This window comes from Mytilus trossulus, chromosome 9 (assembly GCF_036588685.1).
Source record: "Mytilus trossulus isolate FHL-02 chromosome 9, PNRI_Mtr1.1.1.hap1, whole genome shotgun sequence".
Taxonomy (NCBI): Eukaryota; Metazoa; Mollusca; class Bivalvia; order Mytilida; family Mytilidae; genus Mytilus; species Mytilus trossulus.
The window spans coordinates 64,216,090-64,239,433 of NC_086381.1; the positions used below are offsets into that span (position 1 = coordinate 64,216,090).

At 30.5% G+C, this 23,344-nt stretch overlaps 1 protein-coding gene across 2 annotated transcripts in view; it reads right to left on the bottom strand.

Moving 5' to 3' along the window:
- Window positions 1-7,771: 7,771 nt before the first annotated feature.
- The window catches only part of LOC134683236 (sorting nexin lst-4-like), a 62,084-nt gene continuing 46,511 nt past the window's right edge, over window positions 7,772-23,344 (bottom strand). The window contains exons 11-15 of one of the 2 annotated variants that reach the window (XM_063542408.1): window positions 15,899-16,002; window positions 13,918-13,995; window positions 11,058-11,224; window positions 9,662-9,868; window positions 7,772-8,317 (exon numbers count right to left, since the gene is read on the bottom strand). In XM_063542408.1, the coding sequence (XP_063398478.1) occupies window positions 8,270-8,317; window positions 9,662-9,868; window positions 11,058-11,224; window positions 13,918-13,995; window positions 15,899-16,002 (604 nt within the window). In that variant the 3' untranslated portion in view covers window positions 7,772-8,269. The remainder of the gene's footprint in view (window positions 8,318-9,661; window positions 9,869-11,057; window positions 11,225-13,917; window positions 13,996-15,898; window positions 16,003-23,344) is intronic. The other variant, XM_063542409.1, reaches the window with a different exon arrangement.

Below are 23,344 nucleotides of genomic sequence, written 5' to 3' on the forward strand. Positions count from 1 at the left end.
TTTTGATTCAAGTGTCACTGATGAGTCTTTTGTAGACGAAACGCGCGTTTGGCGTATATACAAAATTTAGTCCTGATATATATGATGAGTTTATCAAAAGTTACCCAAATCGATTTGTCTTATGTCTCTGTGTTGTCTAATACCTAATAAACCTGACTTCGGACAGTAGCAAACATACGGCGGGGTTAAACATGTTTTGTGAGATATCAAACATACCTTGTTTTACAATTCAATTAAACAACATAAAATATCATTTGTTTTAATAGCTCACTCATACATGTTCACCAATATATGTTTTTCTCAAATCATACATGAACAAAATAAAACTCAATATTAAGGTTAAAGAGAGGTAAAAGAGGGACGAAAGATACCAGGGGGATAGTCAAATTCATAAGTTGAAAATAAACTGACAACGCCATGGCTATATATGAAAAGGACAAACAGACAAACAATAGTACACATGACACAATATAGAAAACTAAATAATAAACAACAATTTTCTCGTTTGAATTGTTTTACATTGTCTTATCAGGGCCTTTTATAGCTGACTATGCAGTATGGGCTTTGCTCATTGTTGAAGGCCGTATGGTGACCTATAGTTGTTAATGTTTGTGTAATTTTGGTCTTTTGTGGATAGTTGTCTCAGTGGCAATCATACCACATCTTCTTTTTTATAACACAAATCCCACCAAAAACTAGGGGTTATCTCAGGTGCTCTGGAAGGGTAAGCAGATCCTGCTCCACATGTGGCACCCGTCGTGTTGCTTATGAGATAACAAATCCGGTAAATAGTCTTATTCGGTAGGTCACATTTATGAAACAGGAGGGGATTGTAGTTTCGATGTAAGGAACATATCTGATATAATTTGTGAAACGGATATTCCATAACGGTCAACCAACTTGTGATGGCGTCCGTAAAATTTACGAAGAGATGATTTCAACTTCACCATTTGGAACTCTTGATTTAATAGCTTCCTTGTGAGCAACAACCCTCTATCAAGAAAATCATGATAGGAAATGCAATCAAGGGAATATCTTATTAGGGAGATATATACCCCATATACAGGTGCTGCTGGAATATTGCTACTTAGAAATGGAAAGTTCACAATTGGAAAGCTGAAATCATCTCTTTTAATATATCTACAGGATTTTCAACCTCATAGGTCGAAGGCAAACTGACAAGGCATAATAAAAATTGAAAATCGACATTCTAAGAATCCAAACAAGAAAACAATTAAGTATAAGCATGTGGCAACATTTCTCGATACATCTTTAGAATCCATTTCTTGTGTGAAATGAAAAAAAATTGTAATGGTTCAGCGGAACCTCCTGACTCGCCTACTTTTTCTGTTAATTGCAGGCTCGAAAAATAAAATGAAGAAAAAAATAATAAAAATATTCCATTCGATACTATATTTAGATTGTGAGTAGCTTCTGTCTAAGTTTGGTAAAAACCCAGGATAGCTTATGAATCTGATAAATGTTTTGAACTTTAACTACAGACTGTTTGTAATGTTAACTGGAAGAAAAACTAAGTCCATTTGTAAGTAAAATACGGATAAACAGGTACACAATTTTAACACAATAACCTTCTAGATACTAGCTTTTGATGATAAACAAGCTTCTGCCCAAGTTTGGTACAAATCCAGGCTAGTTTAAGAAAGTTATTAAAATTTCAAAAACTTTAACAACAGAGTGACTGTAATGTAGCGGCATCTATATACAAAGTATGAAACATCAAACTCTTCCACCTTCTAAAATATACAGCTTTTAAGAAGTGAGCTAATGCCATCGCCGCCACCACCGTATCACTATCCCTATGTTGAGCTTTCTGAGACAAAAGTCACAGGCTGACAAAAATCCCTAAGAAAATCTTGAACAGTAAATCAACAATAAAGAAACAACACTTTATCAGCACCTAATAAGAAACAGGTATGCCATGTTTGGTTTCATTCCTTTCAGTGGTTCTCTAAAAAGAAGACATTTTTATATATTTCCCTTAGGGTCCTATGTTAAATTAAGTCCCCCACTGGTAGCCATCGTGGATGTTGGATAGGATTCAAAGTAACAACACTTTTTCATCACACATAAGGAAGATTAATATGACATGTCGGGTTCCACTCAATTCAGTGGTTCTCTAAAAGAAGACATCTGTATGTATTTCCCACAGGGTCCTATGTTTTCTCGTTTGAATTGTTTTACATTGTCATTTTGGGGCTTTTTATAGCTGACTGTGGTATGGGCTTTGCTCATTGTTGAAGGCCATATGGTTACCTATAGATGATAATTTCTGTGTCATTTTGGTCTCTTGTAAAGAGTTGTCTCATTGGCAATCAAACCACATCTTCTTTTATATATATCCCCCGCTGGTGGCCATCTTGGATAAAGGATCAGCTTTAAAGTAATAACACTTGGTCAGCACCTCATAAGGAACATTTTTGCCATGTTAGGTTCCATTCCATTCAGTTGTTCTCAAAAAGAAGTTCAAAATGTAAAAAGTTAATGATGACGACACACACCAGAATAGCAGGGCCAGGTGAGCTAAAAAGACTTTAAAAACCAATTTTATTAATTTCTTGCATTGGAAGCACTTTTCTGGATTTAACTGATCTGGAATGATTACAGCCGAACATTTGAAAACAAATGATGTTTAAAAAAGAATTGAAAATATCTTGTCTTGTAACTGAAAAGCTAACAGCCACATCTGCATGGCATTCGTCATATTTTAAAAGGAACTGACTTTGTCATAACTTAGCCAATAAAACGTCTCTAAAAATAATAAAAAGATCCATACAGACACGTCAGTAATTCATTTAAATTTCTTTATTCAAGATATCAATAAAATATTTCAAGAATGAAACAATCTATTCATTATTAAAGAGGCCTGTTCACAGGCACATTAACAAGAATGGTTACAAAATATAGCACAAATGTTTGTAGGGAGCATGTACATAACAAACAAACAAATAACATGGGCCTGCCCAATGTATTGGTTAGTGGTTCATCTAGCAACTTCTAAAAAGAGGTACTAGTAGAATTATATCACTGAAAATATTAATATAAACTTATTTTAACACGATTTAAAATAACTTTTTGAATGAATTTTGTCTACAGAAAATCCCTTAAATTTGCTACTACATTTTCTAACATATTAAAGAGTTATGTTTTCGTTTATCTTTCTAGTCTAAAAGTCGATGATAATTGGATTTGTATATTTAATGTGTATCTCAATGAATTAATCTCACTCTACTCTCATTTACTCTAACAATTTCAACACTTTATCAAAATCAATCACACACTATTAACATAAGTAATATTAATGTGAATATACATGCACAGGTAATTCATATCAAATTCCAGTGTGTTCAGTGAAAGAGTGAAACACTTCATGTTTTTTAATGAAGAGTTAAATTTAAATTTCAAAATCTACAAAAATTATAACAATTTAAGTTTTAACAGAAGTGCAGTTATATATAAAATGTATTACTCATCAGTAATCTGATACAGTAATTAGTATTCATTACGGTTATCTTAATCAGTATTTAAATAAAGTATTTGGTTTTGATGTTATATTTGTTATACTCATCGGATTATGTCTAATGCTTAGTCCGTTTCTGTGTGTGCTACATTTTAATGTTGTGTCGTTGTTCTCCTCTTATATTTAATGCGTTTCCCTCAATTTAAGTTTGTTACCCCTATTGTATATTGTACTAAGTGAAAACTAAGTAGAAAAAGATTATCAGAGTAGAATAAGATTCAATCTTCGGGTGTTATGTACAATCAGTATGATCACTGGTAAGCAGTTGCAGTAAGCTGTTTTGTTATTTTTATGTTGAAACTGTAGGCTGCTTACTAATAAAAAAAATGTAAAATTTGGTTGAAGCAAAACTTTTGATAAAAGTAATGTATTTAACTAGATTAAAATTGTATGTCAGTACTTCTATTTTTGAACTACTGATTTACATGTGTGTTTGTTTCTTGTTTCTCCCTCAGTCTTTAACATAAATTACGCATGAAAACATGCAGTCTTAACAAACAGACACAAAGCATAATAAAGGTGCAGGTAGTTATATATAATTGTTCGTACTAAAATATATGATTTCAACGACCTATATTCTTTGATTACCTATAACAGATTTATAAGAACTAGTACACAAACAAAATTATACAACAAACATTTAATATTTTATTCATCACTGTAATTTTTGCACTTGTATAATTATTGATTATTTTACAAGTACTAATTGATTCAGACCTTACTGGGCATAATTAACACTGGTACCCAAGGCAGACATATCACATTTGAGAAAAAAGACAACTCATATACAATAGTAAAACCTTTAAACTGTTGATAAATAATTCAATTTTGGATGTAACGTGTCTTCTGATTGGCTTATTTTGTTTGGTTTATCAGCTCATAGACAAAACTTTGTCATGTGATCATCACATCATCAACACTTTTTCATGATTTACTCCATTTTGAAATGGAATTTAGAATTAAATCATAAGAAATGACTGTAATATGTTTTCTGTCTATTTGAAGTAACATTAAAAATGTGGTGCACACTTTTAAATAACCTGCTATGGGGGGTTATTCAGTTTGCACCACTTTTTTATGTATTTTCTTCAAAGACAGAAAAAATATTACAGTCATTCCTTAAAAAAATAACATAATTTTCAATTCTTTAAACCTTTTCTTTGATAGAAAATGTATAAAAGCATAGCTATAAATGCCAGAGTCAATCATGTTAAGTTATTTGAGTAATACTTTGTACTTCAATTAGTGTGGATACAGAATGATGTGTTTCATCTCAACAATTTAAGCAACTGAGCATTTTCCTATTGACTGGATTTCTCTAACAATACAAAACACACAGGAGAAGGTATGGGCTATTCAGAAATTAAGTAAAAGGGGGATGTGTGTGTTGAAAGGTCTTAGTCCCTTTTGATATAACTTTAATTAAAAATTGAATGGTTCATTGTGAATAAACATGGTTTTGGAAACCCATATTTTCAAAGTGCCTTTTACACACACCATACACACAATTAATTCTAGAATAGGCCTATTGCAGGACAACTTTTAAACCTTTGTATCTGAAAATCAAAGTTTTATTATTTGTCATACATTATCCTCCACATATTGACATTAGTTATTAGTTTCCATAATTCTTTAAGTTGAGCTGGGAAATGTATAGCTAAACTGTAAAAATTTGTTGTGCATAAATAAAATAAACCTGTGAGGAGGTAAAGCGGATGATTATTTAAAGAATACTTTGAAAATGCAACAATTGAAAACAGGATACAATTCTGATCTTATATTCCAAATACATTTCTACAACATAGGATAACCTTGATTCTTACTTATAACATAAATATTTATCAAACTTAAATAATGTATTAACAAAGCACTAGTATACAGCTTATCATATAATAAATAAATACTGTAAATTCAGAAAATTTTACACGCTTTTTTAATAATAAACCAAAATTGCAAGATAAAATGCAATTTCAGGAAATGCTGCATACATGCAAATAATGCTTTCATAATTTAAATTTTTAAGTTTTGATTTTTTCAAAACCTTTCCCATTGCAAGTTTGGCAATAATAAAAACATTGCAAAAATTTAAGGATTTACAGTATAAAAATCTACAGGTATTGGTGATTTGACTAGTTTTCAAGACTTTGTTCTGTGCTTGGGTAATCATTGGGTATAACATTAGTGCTAATATCATCTCAAAGAGCTAAGGCTACATAACTTAGATTTTTAAATAATTCAAGGTCAAATCAACAAAATTTATATGATGCAGAAAATCATTCCATATTGATCTTAACACAACATTTGCCAAGCTAGATATAGCAAATAAAGTTTTATTTTAAAATTGAATTGAAAAGCATAAGAACAACTGTTAATTTGTATTATATAATAATTTGACGACCAGTCCAGGAATCAGCCAAAAGTACACGTTTGTTTTATTGAAAAAAAATGTATTTTGGTCAACTTGGGTGATTTTGTAAACTGGAAATTGAGGCAACAAATCTTTTTTGTGGATATTTCAGTTGCTTTGACAATTGTGGGTTGAGAGGAAAATATTATTTCCGTGGATCCTAAAAAGGTTTTTACAAATTCTGCTAACAGTTCTGTAGGAAATTTGAACCATTTTCTGCAATACAATATGGAGTTCACTGATACAGAATAAAGTATCCACTGTGATTTGAGCTGCTCCAACATATCTTTATATGATTTCCAATCTTGCATACAACAAAAAACTGTTAATTTATTCATATTGTAAACAAAAGATCTTGTATACATTTAAATGTGTTAATTCTTGTATTAATTCCTGGGTATTAAAGTCTATAGCTACATGTTGTTTTTTCTAGCAAAAAAAATCATAACCAAATATGTACTACTTAACTTTAAAAAAGATAAAGACATGTTTTCAACTATAATATTAAGAATTGTGTAAATAAAATCTGTTAAAATTCTGCATTAATTCCAGGATACTAGATTTTACAAAAGTAACTTAGTAATGTGCATATAATTAACAAAATAACGTAAACTGAAAAAGAAAATAATGTGTTTGAAAAGTGCCAGAATAAGAAGGGTCAATAAACTATTGACTTTTTGAATATTTCCTCAATTATTTTATCATTTACTCATTTAACAAATAAAAACTTCCAAGCTGACATTTTTCATTTCTGTTTTTTTTAAGAAAAAAATAACCTACATAGTAAGACAGGTTTTCTGTAAGACTCCCAAAAAAGTTAAAAGCAAAGATGGCACACTTTTAAAGTAATCAACCTATAGCATGAGAGCATTATGAATTACCTAAAAATCACAGCATTTTAAATGAGTTAGTTACTCCTATATTGAGCAAGACAATTTGACCCATATGAGGTCAAAAATATTAAAATCCCAGTTCAAAGTATTGTATTAAAGTGATTAAGAAATTGAACTAGTGGCAAACTATTTGTAAATCATTCTTTTACATTGCCTTATAAAAGTAAAAAAAAAAACTCATCATTTGTTCAAATTTTCAGCTGATCTACACATAAATCAAGAGGGTAGTGGACGCTCTGATTTTAAACTTGACTCTCATAAATAACTATTAACAATTTTCTCCCAAGGCATTTTCATTTAATTTCAATGTCATATAGTGAGAGTATGCTAAAGATATATAATAAATAAAAAAAAACTATGTCAATATAGTACTGATCACGACACTAAGACATTGTATATTCATGATTTGGTATTTAAATCTTCAGACACTATTAACAAAAATACATGATTTCCTTTTTGTACAAATTGGCAGATCCCTTACAATAGACAACAATAACAACAATCAACATAGTTAAGTAAAATTAACAAGAAAATATGTATTAAATAGATTTAAGAAAATATTACAGTTATATAATGTGTTTTCATACATAATAATTTATAAATATAATTTGTCCTGAGATTATATTGAATTTACAAAAGATGCAGTGAATAAAAAGTAAATTTTTCAATTATCTCCCTTGTTTCTAATTTTTGAATTTATTTAGGAAAGGGGGAAAAACTCATAAATAAGATTATTCCTCCATATACAAACCATATTGAAAGAGTATGTATTGACATAGTTGATTTGCAAAGGTGTAAGGGGAACAACTCCTAAAAAATGTATTCACCCACATTAATAATCATATGAAAAGAGCATTTCTCATGTATCTAACCTGTTATGAACTTTCATTGAAAAATCATTGATTTTGTAATCCAATTTATAACATAAATCTGTATTGCACTTACACATAATATGTTCTTTCTACTGGCTCTTTATAGACAGAGATACAGTTTGTCAACCTAAGTATTGATCCCCTTAGCAAACAAATTCTAAAATTAGATACAAAGTTGTCAACTGGAAAATGAACTATTGCTGTACTCATGATACAATAAAATAAATCTTAAATCATACAAACATGACACTTATGAATAATTTACACAATTAAAAGTTCTTAACAGCAGATATAAATGATTTTGATGAGTTTCATCTGCAATAGAGGAAGATGTTCTTTTCTTAATTACTAATCAATCCATTTGTTTAATCACTGTCGCATAAAATCCGATTCCTTTATTGAATTAGCTTTTTCACTCTTCTGCCTGCTCATTATATCTCTAAGCTCGCATCAAAAATTGTCATCAAGGAGTAGACTGTAGATGACACATCTGAGCCCGCAGCAAGTCGAGATAATGCAAATAGTGTAAGCTTGTAACAAGTTATGGCGCAGAGAATAGCTAAGAACTGTCCACATGGGTAAGCGTGTCTTCTAACTTTTTGGTGATCTGAAATAGAAATCAAGTATTAAAACTGCATTGTTATTCAATACAAAGTCAACCTGTATGTAAAGGTCCTCCTTGGGACCAGCAAACATAGTTCACCTTTTAAAATCTTTGGTATAAGTACAGCTGGATGTGAATGACACTTTATGTAATAAAGTATGGGTGACAAACCATTTTCATAATATAGATACACGAATATAATTTGAGTTTAATTCTGAATCACATCAAATATTTTATTTTGTGAATTTTTCTCAACTACCATTGAAATCCATGCAAACCATGGATCAGGTGCTCTTATCACTACAAATCTTACAACAAAAATTTGTAAGGGTTCTCGCCTACTTTTGCTGTAAATCGCAGGCTCAACAAAAATGAGGAAAAAAAATCAATAAAAATATTCCTCTTGATACTACTATCTTATGATTGTAAGAAGCCTCTGTCCAAGTTTGGTTAAAATTTAGGATAGTTAATGAATCTAATAAATGTTTTGAAAACTTTAACTGCAGACTGTATGTAATGTTAACTGGAAGAAAATCTAAGTCCATTTAAAAATAAAATACAGAAAAAATGGAGTTATCTTTTTACAAAATTTACTTCTGGATACTATCTTATGATCATAAATAAGCTTCTGTCCAAGTTTGGTACAAACCCAGGATAGTTTAAGAAAGTTATTAAAATTTTAAAAACTTTAACCACAGAGTGAATGTAATGTTTCCCAGCAGAAAAAACTAAGTCCATTTAAAAGTAAAATACAGAAAAAATGGATTTATTTTTTTACAAAATTTACTTCTGGATACTATCTTATGATCATAAACAAGCTTCTGTCCAAGTTTGGTACAAACCCAGGATAGTTTAAGAAAGTTATTAAAATTTTTAAAACTTTAACCACAGAGTGAATGTTATGTTTCCACGCAGAAAAAACTAAGTCCATTTATAAGTAAAATACGGAAAAAATGGAATTTTATTTTAACAAAATTTACTTCTGGATACTATCTTATGATCATAAACAAGCTTCTGTCCAAGTTTGGTAGAAATCCAGTATAGTTTAAGAAAGTTATTAAAATTTCAAAAACTTTAACCACAGAGTGAATATTTGTGGACGCCGCCGTCGACGGAATGTACGATCGCTTAGTCTTGCTTTTTCGACTTAAGTCGAAGGCTCGACAAAAATTGATTGTAAGTTTATACACTGACATTTTTATGACTTATGAGTATTTTTAGTGCTTTGAATTATTGATAAATCTATATTTTCACAATAATAACTACAGATGCATGCATTGCTAATTATTGTTTATACTTAAACATGAAATTATCTTTGTGTATAGCAAATGGAAAATCATCCATTACCTCTTTGTAGAATTCTATTTGTCCTGACAAATACACTTGCATAGTATGTTTAAAGTCTGCTACTCTTTGTCTCTGAAAGTTTTGAACTTCGGCCATAGTACCGTACGATATAATGTCACTTTGTTGTATCACATTTGTCACTTCGTTCTCTTGCATTTTTCCATCTTCCTGTAGTTTGACACATTCCCTAGCTTTACTTAATGCTCCCTGAAATGTAAAGTAAAAGTTATGCAGTTTGACACATTCCCTAGCTTTAATTAATACTTCTTAAAATGTAAAGTAAAAGTTATGTAGTTTGACATGGTCCCTAGATTTACTTAATGCTCCCTGAAATGTAAAGTAAAAGTTATTTAGTTTGACACAGTCCCTAGCTTTATTTAATGCTACCTAAAATGTAAAGGTAAAGTTATGTAGTTTGACACATTTCCTAGCTTTACTTAATGCTCCCTAAAATATAAAGTATAAAATATGTAGTTTGACACATTCCCTAGCTTTACTTAATGCTCCCTGAAATGTAAAATATAAAATATGTAGTTTGACACATTCCCTAGCTTTACTTAATGCTCCCTGAAATGTAAAGTAAAATATATATAGTTTGACACATTCTCAAGCTTTATTTAATGCTCCCTGAAATGTAAATTAAAAGTTATGTAGTTAAACACGGTCCTTAACATTACTTTTATGCTTCCTCAAATGCAATCATACTATTTTCAAAGCTTGACACATTCTGTAGCACCTTTAAATGCTCCCTGAAGTGCAAAAAGACACACAGACCCGTTACATTTGTCTTTGGGATATTCTTTTACATTTCCCTCTTTTTTTTTTATTATTAATATTGTATTTAAATTGTTTCTTAGATCAAATTTATTCATTCAGTCTATGTTAACTCTTTTTTGTAAATATATTTTGATTGAGTTTAGCCATTACAATTGACATTTTATAGTGTGTCTTTTTCTGTTGTGATGTTACACCACAATTTCAGGTTAGGGTAAAGGTTGGTGCCTATCAAAACATTTAAACCACCTGCATTTGTTTGCACCTGTCCTATTTCAGGAAGCTGTTGTTAAATGGTTGTTTTTGTTGATGTGGTTCATAAGTGTTTTTCCCCATTTTTTATATATATATATAAGACGGTTGGTTTTCCTGTTTGAAGGGTTTAACATTTTTCATTTTTGGGGCCCTTTATAGCTTGCTGTTTTCTGTGTAGACTCTGTGTTGAATGTTGTACTTTGACCTATAATGGTTTACTTTTTTACAAATTGTGACTTGGATGGAGGTTTGTCTCATTGGCACTCATACCCAGACAGACCAATTCATTTCACAAACAAGTTTTGTTATTTGGATTTAAAATTGTATATATGTGTCACAGCTACTGTTACTTTTCCTATGAACCTACCTCATGAACTTTTAAAACATCTGGAAACACACCCAATATTCCTTTATATTCATATAGCATGTCATGCATGGGATCAATGTCTTTTTCAGGTTGTTTAGCGTACATTTCACCTATCTGGTTGTATGTATCACCCGTGTAATCTATTGCAGCTGTTAAATCTCGGGAATCTGAAATAAATAAAATGGAATTAGTAAAGATTCTGAATTTTTTAGTTCAAGCACAGGTACTTATGGACAGGATACCCTTTGGGTGAACCTAAGTGGGAGTACCTCGTATGACCCCCCATGTAGTTATATTTTGATTCAATTTTTATTAAATATTTATTTAAATTGTTTTCACATAGAATATATATGTCAAAGTTACTGACAAATAGCTTTTGAGATCTCTTTATACATATAATACAACTGGCAGAAATCTCAAATGCTATTTGTCAGTAACTTTGTCATATATATTCTACGTGAAAAGAATTTTAATAAACGTTTAATAAAAATTGAATCAAAATACAACTAGTACTACATTGAAGGTCATTCGAGGTTCACCCAAAGGGTATCCTGTCCACAAGTACCTGTGAGTTCAAGAGGGGTGACTCTCTGAGGTTAAAAATACCAATAAAATTAAGCTGTTACTGTGATTTCAAACTTGGTTCTTATCCTAAACTCCATAAGTTTTCTAAAAGGGGCTGAGTGCAAAAAGTGTCAGAAATTTGGTCTACACTATTGCCTTGAAGATGTTGCTTCATACGACTGCACAATAAAACACAACTAACAGGGATGAGGTTTCATTCTTAAGATGAATATAATATAATTGTGTCCTGAAAAGAAAGGGAAAAGGAATCTAAAATCAAAATTTCATTGCTGGTAATTTCTACTGTGAATTTATAAAAGATAACAAGTTGCTTTATAAAGTTACTTTGAAACTAACAAACCATTTTTTTTTAGTTTGCCTGCATTGTACAAAATTATGTGTCATCACAGCTGAAAACATTTGAAGTTTAAAATCCAGCGTTATCATTTTGTAAACAGCAATTAGATTTGCGATAAATTGTTAAGTCAGTCATTGTAAACCTTGAAAACTGTAAATTAGATGAAAGCTGAAGCATTTTATATCAATTATTGTTATTCAATGACACATATTTTTTAAATCTTTTTTTAGAGATTACAATTCCTAAACTACACTCTTTAACCCCTTTGTTTTCTTTCATAAGCACAACATTTTAGAGCAAATATATCCAGTCACCATCACAAGTTATCTGAAAAGCATCCCAGAGGTTAGCTAATTATTAACGATGTCACCAAACTAATTTTACAATTATATCTGCGGTTTTCTTTCTTTTAATAAGCTTTAAACTGAAGGGACCATGATCTTTTTTATGGAAAAGCCCCATTTCCAAAATTAAGAAAAAAGGGCCATGAATAATGTTAGCCAACTTACTTAATTGATTTTCAAATAGGTAAAAATAATCTTTCCATTCAATCTTTAGAAAAATAAGTTAATCATTTTTAGATGCATGGTTATAATTAGGGGGTCTTCTTTTATTAAGCAAATACTTATTTTTTTTGTATCAGTTTTTGAATATAAGTGAACATTACCTACTATAAATATATATCAAAACAAATGACAAACCATTCATAAAGCTTTAACATAAAAACCCAACATATTTGCCTAAACTTACAACTATTAAAGAAACCCACCATTGCATAACCTTTGCATCCTTACAACAATCGATTATATTCCCCATCTATTCCAGTGAATATAAAAATACTTTCACAAAAAAAGTGGGCGTTTTCCATTTAAATTTGACTGCTTCTTATCTACCCAGCTGACTTATAAGCTGAAAAAGCTCTTTCAACATTTTTATATACATTAAAACATCTCACAAAAATTCCACAGGTATTCCAGTATGTTTCCACTAACCATTTTTTTTTACAAATCAAGCTGTCATTTACAAATAAATGACAAATTGTACCATATCTAAACTAAAGGGTATAATAAAATATGGGTTTTTTGTGTTAGGGACAATGTGTTGTGTTTAGGTGTACAACAATTCTTACCCGTATTATCAGCTGAAATGCAAATCTTTTACTTATTAAAATAAAATCATGACATTATCATTTCAATTTTAAACAGACTGTAAAAAAACTTTCATTTGTCAAATGTTTAACATCTAGCAAATTCTCTTTCAACATTTTTCAGGACTGGAAGGTATAAAAGTCATATACATGTACATAAGGACCCTGCTTTGTACTGGACCAACAAAATGGTCAAATCTTCAAGTTATGTGATATATATGTTGTCATCACAAATGCTAGAAACAGCATGCACAGGTATCTTTTCTGGGACTTCTTACAGACTAAACAATGGATTAACAAGGTTACATCAATCTTTTTTTATCTCATTGATGATTGTTTTGGTTCAGGTGGGAAAACACTGGCTATCTATCAAAACAACCAGACTGAGAATCTGCAGTCCATAAATCAAAATCAGAAAGTAAAATCAATTATACAAAAAAGATATTCTTTTATTTTCATTATCAAATACTGAAGACCATTACAGGGCCTGTACATGTGTCCCTGCATTTAATTGTTTCATGTATTCTTGTACAAAAAGTGTTGTAAAATTTCAAAGTATCACCAAAAAGGAAATTGTAACTGGGCAGATATAAAAAATTTTAACATGCTTCAACTCATCACTATCAAGCTGCACAACAAATATAAAATCATTCCCTTACTAACAAGCCAAGAAAACATTGACAGTGTTTTTCCCCCCGACGTCTTTCAAACAGAAGTGCAGACAAAGTTGACCAGTTTCTAGAGCGGCTCTTGTCTTTGGTGAAGCAGGTAAAAATTATATGTTAACTTACATGATCCTATATCCATGTTAAATGTTGTTGACGCTTCTTTAAAAGCACCACCAATCCTGGAAAATTCTTTCTTGAAAGCTTAAATTATATCATTACAAAACGTTAACTAAAATATACTTTGATTTTTAATCAAAAATTCATATTTCTGTTTTCAACAAATAAAAACTTACCTTTTTTCTTTCATCTTAACTTTATAGTTTCTCACAAATACAAACTGTGCATTCACCACATGATAAATATTAAGTCTTAGATGCATGATTTTTTTTTATTAGTTGTTAGTGGCTTTGAACTAGCTGTCAGATAACTGTGAGTACTCTCAGATCTGTTCCTAGTGTAATTTTGTTGTCGTGATGTACAAGTACCCGGCCACGTCCACTTGTATTTTTGTCCATCTGATGAGTTAAGCCTTTTTCAACTGGTTTTTATAGTTCGTTCTTATGTTGTACTGTTATACCACTGTCCCAGGTTAGGGGAGGGTTGGGATCCCGCTTACATGTTTAACCCCGCCACATTATTTATGTATGTGCCTGTCCCAATTCTGGAGCCTGTAATTCAGTGGTTTTTGTTTGTTTATGTTTTACATATTTGTTTTTCATTAATTTTTTTATATAAATAAGGCCGTTAGTTTTCTCGTTTGAATTGGTTACATTGTCATATCAGGACCTTTTATAGCTGACTATGCGGTATGGGCTTTGCTTATTGTTGAAGGCTGTACAGTAACTTATAGTTGTTAATGTCTGTGACTGTGTCATTTTGATCTCTTGTGGACAGTTGTCTCAGTTGTTTCAGTTAACCCTTTCAACGCTACACAAAAAAATAGAAAAATGGCTGCTGCTGCTGCATTTTTTTTGTGTTCATTCTTTAGAACAGTATTTTCCTTTTCAGACTGCTGTATCTTTTTTATTATATGAGATACAGAGAAAGTTTTTGCATGAAAAATGCTCAGGAGAGCATGAACTGTAATGTTAGGCAATTATTTTAGTGAAATTTTTATCAGGTTACCTGCATTTTCAGGTAATTAACAGGTAAAAGGTGAAATTTATTACATTTGTGTTGAATTTTGAATAAAAACTACTTTTAGTCTTCATTTATTTTGTTGTTTTATCTGCCATATAATAAAGAAGACACCAGTTGACCGATTCCGTAGCGTATTGCACCATACACAACGTATTATGTAATCGTGGCACAAATAAATAGCTCTGTCCTAAATAATTTCAGTCAACCTCCGTTTTCCCCCCTTTTTCTACGTCTTGTAATGATCGATCAAATTATATTTCCCACACGAATTAAATATAATAAACACATTGAGATAACAAGAACATTTGCATTTGTCAAAATATTTGTTTTTATTTTCCTTCTATTTTCTTTCTACTGCATGATTTTACAATTAAAATTGCCAGGATTTCAAGCACAAATGAGACCTTGTATATCCTAGATTCAAACGAGTAAAATTAGAGAGAACCCGAATGAAAACCGAATGGTTTAAGAGTCCTGATGAAAAATCCGTTTTCATCACGGCATATGCCGCGAATAGCAGTGGCGAACAGCATCCGTCATCGCGGCATATGCCGTTAATAGCGTTGAAAGGGTTTTAATAAACAGGACACAGATATATACCTTACATAAAATGCAAACAATGTACGGTCAGTGTTCTCCAAAGGACCTTTTAAAAGGCACCATGGTACCCTGGTGCTATATTTTCTGCAATGGTCCTATCTTGGATGATTTTATAATAGAATGTATGAGGGCCATGGTGCTATATTTTTTTTGAAAAGTGCTATGTTAATTTCTATAATACTATTTGAAAATTATGGTTAGGACACTGAGGGTGTGTGTAAATTACTGATGTAATGTGTGTTGATTGTCCTGGAATATTTGAGGATTTTCTTCACACCCCTATCCATTTTAATGGAATAGCCTTAAATATGATCAAAAGAATTGGAAATAACTTGGGTGGCTTTACTTATCTCTTCATACTTACGCCCTGTGTGTCTTTTTCTGTTATCATGGAAAACTGATATTAAATTCTTAACATTATCATCCATTCCTTTAACAAACTTTTGAAAGGTTTCCATTTTACTTTCTCTGAAAAATACAAAAGTAATCATTTCAATACATTTTGTACTTAGTCTATTGATTCATTTATTTTCATAGGTACAAATTTTCCTGGATTAAAGAAAAAAATATTTGTTCATGGATATTTGGTTTCATGGTCTACCAAAGGCTGCAAATGAGCACATAAACTTTTTAAAATTCTGTTGAGCATTTTAACTTTTTTCCATAAAATCCACAAAAAAATGGTTACCCATGAATAATAATGAATTCTCTAATCAGTCAGAGCTCAGACACATACAAGTCTAAACATGTTTTGACTTCTGCAAGTCAATTTAAGTAAATCACAAGAGTTATCTCTCTTTTTTCATATATCGCAATTAGACTTCAACAAGTCGATTTATGTCAAATCTCAATCAATACATAAAATGACTTTTGCAAGTCAATTTTTGTACAGCTGGTAATGTACATATTTTACTCATTATTCAGTAGGGATTATGTCCCCTAATTAAAAGAATGGACCTGAAGAAGTCAAATTTTGTCTTTGACTAGTACAAGTCTTTTTTTGGAAAAAAGCTGCTTTAGGTGAAAAGATTATAATGAGTGGACAAAGCATTAATGAATATAACCTCATCTCAAAATATTTCATAAATGAAAGAATGTTTGTGTCTCTGCAAAGTACTATATTTTATAGTTATTAGGCAATAATAACAAAAGAATTAAATTCTAACTTTTTATTTTTAACCAAGTGGTTTAAAAACCAAAAATGTATTATTACAGCACCATTGTAAAACATGTATGTACATATCAAAAACAAAGTATAAACATTTTTCAACACAATTAACTCTAAAATATGATATAAAAAACATGGGAACTCCTGTTTAAATGTTTAAACCCATGAACTTCATATATTTTTTTAACTTCTAATCAACTAGTTCAATTAAAAATAATATCATTTCTGCACCATTGTATAACATACATACAAAAACATAGTATAAAACATTGTTATCAAAACATGAGACTCTAAAAATAAATCAGAAAGAGGTTCCTTTTAAAAATTGCACATTGTTTTATTGAGACATGTGAGACAGGGACTATGAGTGATATGTTAACAGGTAAGCAGTCAACACATTATAATACTTAAAATGTATTTCTCCAATCTCACTGGGAACAAACTTTTATACAGCAGGTATAGATGAAAATCAATCTGAATAAGTAGAACTCCTCACAAACATGACTATTTGTACAACCATAGAAATTTAATGAAACAAGAATGTGTCCATAGCACATTGATTCTCCAAAAGGTACTATCATTTTTTATGTACTGTGGGCGGTGAAATTAGAATAATCTCAATTTGGCGTCAAGACAAGAGAGATTATATTGGGAACATGTGTACGAAGTTTAAAGTTGATTGGACTTCAATTTTATGAAAAACTATGTAACTGAAGTGAGACAGGAAACTGACCAGAAGAATGAATGAACAAACCAACAGAGCAGAAAACATAATGCCCCTCTACTATAGTAGGGGTGTATGTTTGGCATAAAAGTAATATATGTAAAACTTACTCCCACTCCCTCTCAAAAATATAACAGCAAATAGGATCTATTACAGGTTGGGTTTTGGAATTGATGCAAGTTTGTTTGGACTCTTTAATAACAGGGCGAAATATTATACCCAATTCACCCATTTTTTTTAAAAGAAGACATCAAACAGCTAATAAAGTTAGGACCAAAATAGTTCTTAACAGAAATGAGATCAAGCAATCAGCAGGCAATATCACATCTTATCACAAACTACAGGTTTATCATGTACATATAACAATAACAACAACTTAAAACAATTATATGTTAACTTGGCACACTGTACAACAAAAGATCAAATAAATCTTGATAAAGAATCAGAACAATTATGCATTATACTAGTCTAAACATATTTTAATAAAAAGTTATAGTAACCTTGTTAAGGTAGCACTACACAAATTTTAGTGATTTTATTTAACACATTACTTTAAAGTATTTCTCTATTTGTGCATGTTGTAAAATCCTTAATTCATTATGATGATATAACGGGGAGTAAATAAATAATGACATTTTAATAAAACAAATGTTCCTACTAAGGAAAAATAATCTGTATTTGAACCTTACACCAGCCACAATCCTTATTCTAGACAAATCACCAGGGGGATGTATAATTTTTTTAACAGCACCAAGCACTTGAATAAATATATCTTCTAATTGGTGGTATATATCATGTATACCCAAAAAATATGAGACCCAGTTTTATACCTTGTGCATGGTCAATGAAATGTATAAAATCTAACTTTTGCCACCTTCCAAAATGCAATGTACTGTTTTTATCGAACTCAGTAGACCACTTTTTGTTGGCAGTATATGAACTGTATCTTTAATTGATCATACCAACCCTACAATTATCATCAGACTAAGAAGGAACAATAAATGAAATAAAGATTATAAAATTCCATGAAGTGGTTTAGGAGAAATAAATGTTATAGTCTGTTTGTTGGAGTCATAAAAGTCTGACTGCAGTGCTACCTTGTGTTATCTGTAACAGATGGAATACAATACAAACAATCAAAGAGCTGAAGAGCTCTGAGGGAAAAGACGGCCGTTGTTTCTATTTTTTGGGGGGTATCTTTTGATAGTCTACATACAAAGAATGAGCAAAAGAACAGCTAGTACATATAGAAAGGATGACAATAATGAAACTAATTGTTGTTTATTGTTATTTCATTTCCTTAGTCAAGAATGCATCAAAGAGACAATTTGGACCGATGAGATCTGCACCTTCTAAATCAAAACATTTGATTAAAGTTGGGAATTAATTATCTAAAATTCAATTGAATTTAACAACTACTACAATATGTTTTAGAATTTTAATTATGTACCACTGAACAGCAGGCTAACACCATTCTCAATTTTTTGTGACAGTACTCTCAAGATTTTTTGATATTTTTCTCAAGAAAGTGAGGACTGAAAAATCTATTCAGTTTTAATTTCCCATTGCTAAAGTTCCCAGTTACAACTCTCATCACAGGGATACAAGAACTTATAAATTCCAATATGATTGATATAAGCTGTGTTTCCAGATCCCACATTTTGATATTTCTATTAAGTTCTGTTGTTAGAATCTTCCTCCAATTTTGGAGCACCATAATAGAAAGAATGAAAACTGTCGTTTCTCTCCCCAATCTCATGTATCCCCATTGACATTGTTTACAGCGAAAGTTGACCAACAAATTATAGCCTCAGATTAAAGCATTGCATGCTGGTGTGTGAATCATCTACACTACAGCAAACATCATTAGGTTAATATTAAACAAATACAGATTTTAAATTAGTATACAAATACTGTGAATGATTTTTATAATGAATAAAGGATATCCCTGTGTAGTGTGGCATTCCAACAATGACGTCACTAGGTTAGATATATTTAGAATATTTCGTAATACTGATTTTTCCGGACTGTAAAAAGAAACTTATATAGTGTAAGGGAAAGCATAATATACGATAATTTCACGAGAAACAGAAGGGAAATGTGTAAAGAAAGTGTTTAAAGTCGATCTGTTCTCCTTGTCATCAATTTCAGTATGACATTTTGAGGGGTTTCCAAACTATTAAAACAAAATGATTGACGTGAGGGCATTGAACTCTGGCCAACCACATTAGGGAATTGACGGCTTGAAGCCGTCTTTCCCCAAAAATTAGTCAGTCAGTGCTCATAAATTTCTATATTTTTTTCCGAATTAAAAGGATGATTAATATAAATTTATTTTTATGTTTCAATAAAATCAAAAGAAAAACAAAGGAAAAAGTGGGATTCCTTGGCATTGTCCAGAAATATTAAGACTATATATTAATAGGTCTATGTGTCATGTTTGTGTTTCATTAACTGGATGAAAACACTTGATTGTTAGTTTTTTTTATATTTTCTACTCTTTTCATGTCTTTCGTTCTAATTTTTGGAATATATGTAGATAACTCAATTTTCCTTTATTTCTTATTAATAATGGATTTACAAAGTTAAAATAAACTCTTGACTTTTTTTATTTTGAGTGCAACAGACTGACCACATTTGACCTGTTTAAATAACTTGATGAAAACAAATTATATTACAATGCAGTAATCTAACACTGCTAAAATAAACTACATAACATGCATAAAATAAAAACTTTCATAATATTTATATACATTTTCAAAAGAAAACTGAAACCAGGAAGAATAAGTATTTTAAATGACATACATAATCAAACAGCTAAATGACAAATATGATACATGAAATACATGAAACAGTTGAGCAATGTTTTGGATCAGAAACTATAAAATAAAATAGACATCAACTAAGACAAAATCATAATATCATGAATACAAGTACTGAAACATAACAAAAACCCGAGTATAAAAATATGTTAACAAAAAAATTCAGTCAAATTGTGTCAAAGTAATTTAAAAAAGTCTTAGACAAAACATCAAATCTTAATTCTGTTTAAAAAGACATTACTTAAAAATTATCTAAAATAAAACAAAGAACCAGGCAGGGCTCCTTAATATGTAGCTTTGTAGTCCTGTGATATGCATTACAGATTATTCCAATTATATTAGCACTAAATGTTATATTCAATGTTAAAAAGCACTAAAGTGTTGTTCTAAAGGTGAAGCACTAACATAAAATATTTAACCAGCACTTCAATGAAATTTCCAGGTTTTAAGCACTTAACATTTCATGAACATGATGAAGAGGAAGGTTTGAAATTGGAAAAATCATTTATGAACTGTGTTCATTGTTGTAACACTTGAACAACAACAGCATGAACATATACATTAAAGTACATTTCTGAATAAAAGTTGTAACATTTGACTTGTGTTGACATTGAACCTAGTAACACTTGAACAACAACAGCATGAACATATACATTAAAGTACATTTCTGAATAAAAGTTGTAACATTTGACTTGTGTTGACATTGAACCTAGTAACACTTGAACAACAACAGCATGAACATATACATTAAAGTACATTTCTGAATAAAAGTTGTAACATTTGACTTGTGTTGACATTGAACCTAGTAACATTTGACTTGTGTTGACATAGAACCTAGTAACATTTGAACAACAACAGCATGAACATATACATTAAAGTACATTTCTGAATAAAAGTTGTAACATTTGACTTGTGTTGACATTGAACCTAGTTACACTTGTACAACAACAGCATGAACATATACATTAAAGTACATTTCTGAATAAAAGTTGTAACATTTGACTTGTGTTGACATTGAACCTAGTAACATTTGACTTGTGTTGACATTGAACCTAGTAACATTTGAACAACAACAGCATGAACATATACATTAAAGTACATTTCTGAATAAAAGTTGTAACATTTGACTTGTGTTGACATTGAACCTAGTAACATTTGAACAACAACAGCATGAACATATACATTAAAGTACATTTCTGAATAAAAGTTGTAACATTTGACTTGTGTTGACATTGAACCTAGTAACATTTGACTTGTGTTGACATAGAACCTAGTAACATTTGAACAACAACAGCATGAACATATACATTAAAGTACATTTCTGAATAAAAGTTGTAACATTTGACTTGTGTTGACATTGAACCTAGTTACACTTGTACAACAACAGCATGAACATATACATTAAAGTACATTTCTGAATAAAAGTTGTAACATTTGACTTGTGTTGACATTGAACCTAGTAACATTTGACTTGTGTTGACATTGAACCTAGTAACATTTGAACAACAACAGCATGAACATATACATTAAAGTACATTTCTGATTAAAAGTTGTAACATTTGACTTGTGTTGACATTGAACCTAGTAACATTAGACTTGTGTTGACATTGAACCTAGTAACATTTGAACAACAACAGCATGAACATATACATTAAAATACATTTCTGAATAAAAGTTGTAACATTTGACTTGTGTTGACATTGAACCTAGTAACATTTGACTTGTTTTGACATTGAACCTAGTAACACTTGAACAACAACAGCATGAACGTATACATTAAAGTACATTTCTGAATAAAAGTTGTAACATTTGACTTGTGTTGACATTGAACCTAGTAACATTTGAACAACAACAGCATGAACATATACATTAAAGTACATTTCTGAATAAAAGTTGTAACATTTGACTTGTGTTGACATTGAACCTAGTAACATTTGAACAACAACAGCATGAACATATACATTAAAGTACATTTCTGATTAAAAGTTGTAACATTTGACTTGTGTTGACATTGAACCTAGTAACATTTGACTTGTTTTGACATTGAACCTAGTAACACTTGAACAACAACAGCATGAACATATACATTAAAGTACATTTCTGAATAAAAGTTGTAACATTTGACTTGTTTTGACATTGAACCTTGTAACACCTGAACAACAACAGCATGAACATATACATTAAAGTACATTTCTGAATAAAAGTTGTAACATTTGACTTGTGTTGACATTGAACCTAGTAACACTTGAACAACAGCATGAACATATACATTAAAGTACATTTCTGAATAAAAGTTGTAACATTTGACTTGTGTTGACATTGAACCTAGTAACACTTGAACAACAACAGCATGAACATATACATTAAAGTACATTTCTGAATAAAAGTTGTAACATTTGACTTGTGTTGACATTGAACCTACTAACACTTGAACAACAACAGCATGAACATATACATTAAAGTACATTTCTGAATAAAAGTTGTAACATTTGACTTGTGTTGACATTGAACCTAGTAACATTTGACTTGTGTTGACATTGAACCTAGTAACATTTGACTTGTGTTGACATTGAACCTAGTAACATTTGACTTGTTTTGACATTGAACCTAGTAACACTTGAACAACAACAGCATGAACATATACATTAAAGTACATTTCTGAATAAAAGTTGTAGCATTTGACTTGTGATGACATTGAACCTAGTAACATTTGACTTGTGTTGACATTGAACCTAGTAACATTTGACTTGTGTTGACATTGAACCTAGTAACATTTGACTTGTGTTGACATTGAACCTAGTAACATTTCATTTGACTTGTTTTGACATTGAACCTTGTAACACCTGAACAACAACAGCATGAACATATACATTAAAGTACATTTCTGAATAAAAGTTGTAACATTTGACTTGTTTTGACATTGAACCTAGTAACACTTGAACAACAACAGCATGAACATATACATTAAAGTACATTTCTGAATAAAAGTTGTAATATCTGACTTGTGTTGACATTGAACCTAGTAACATTTGAACAACAACAGCATGAACATATACATTAAAGTACATTTCTGAATAAAAGTTGTAACATTTGACT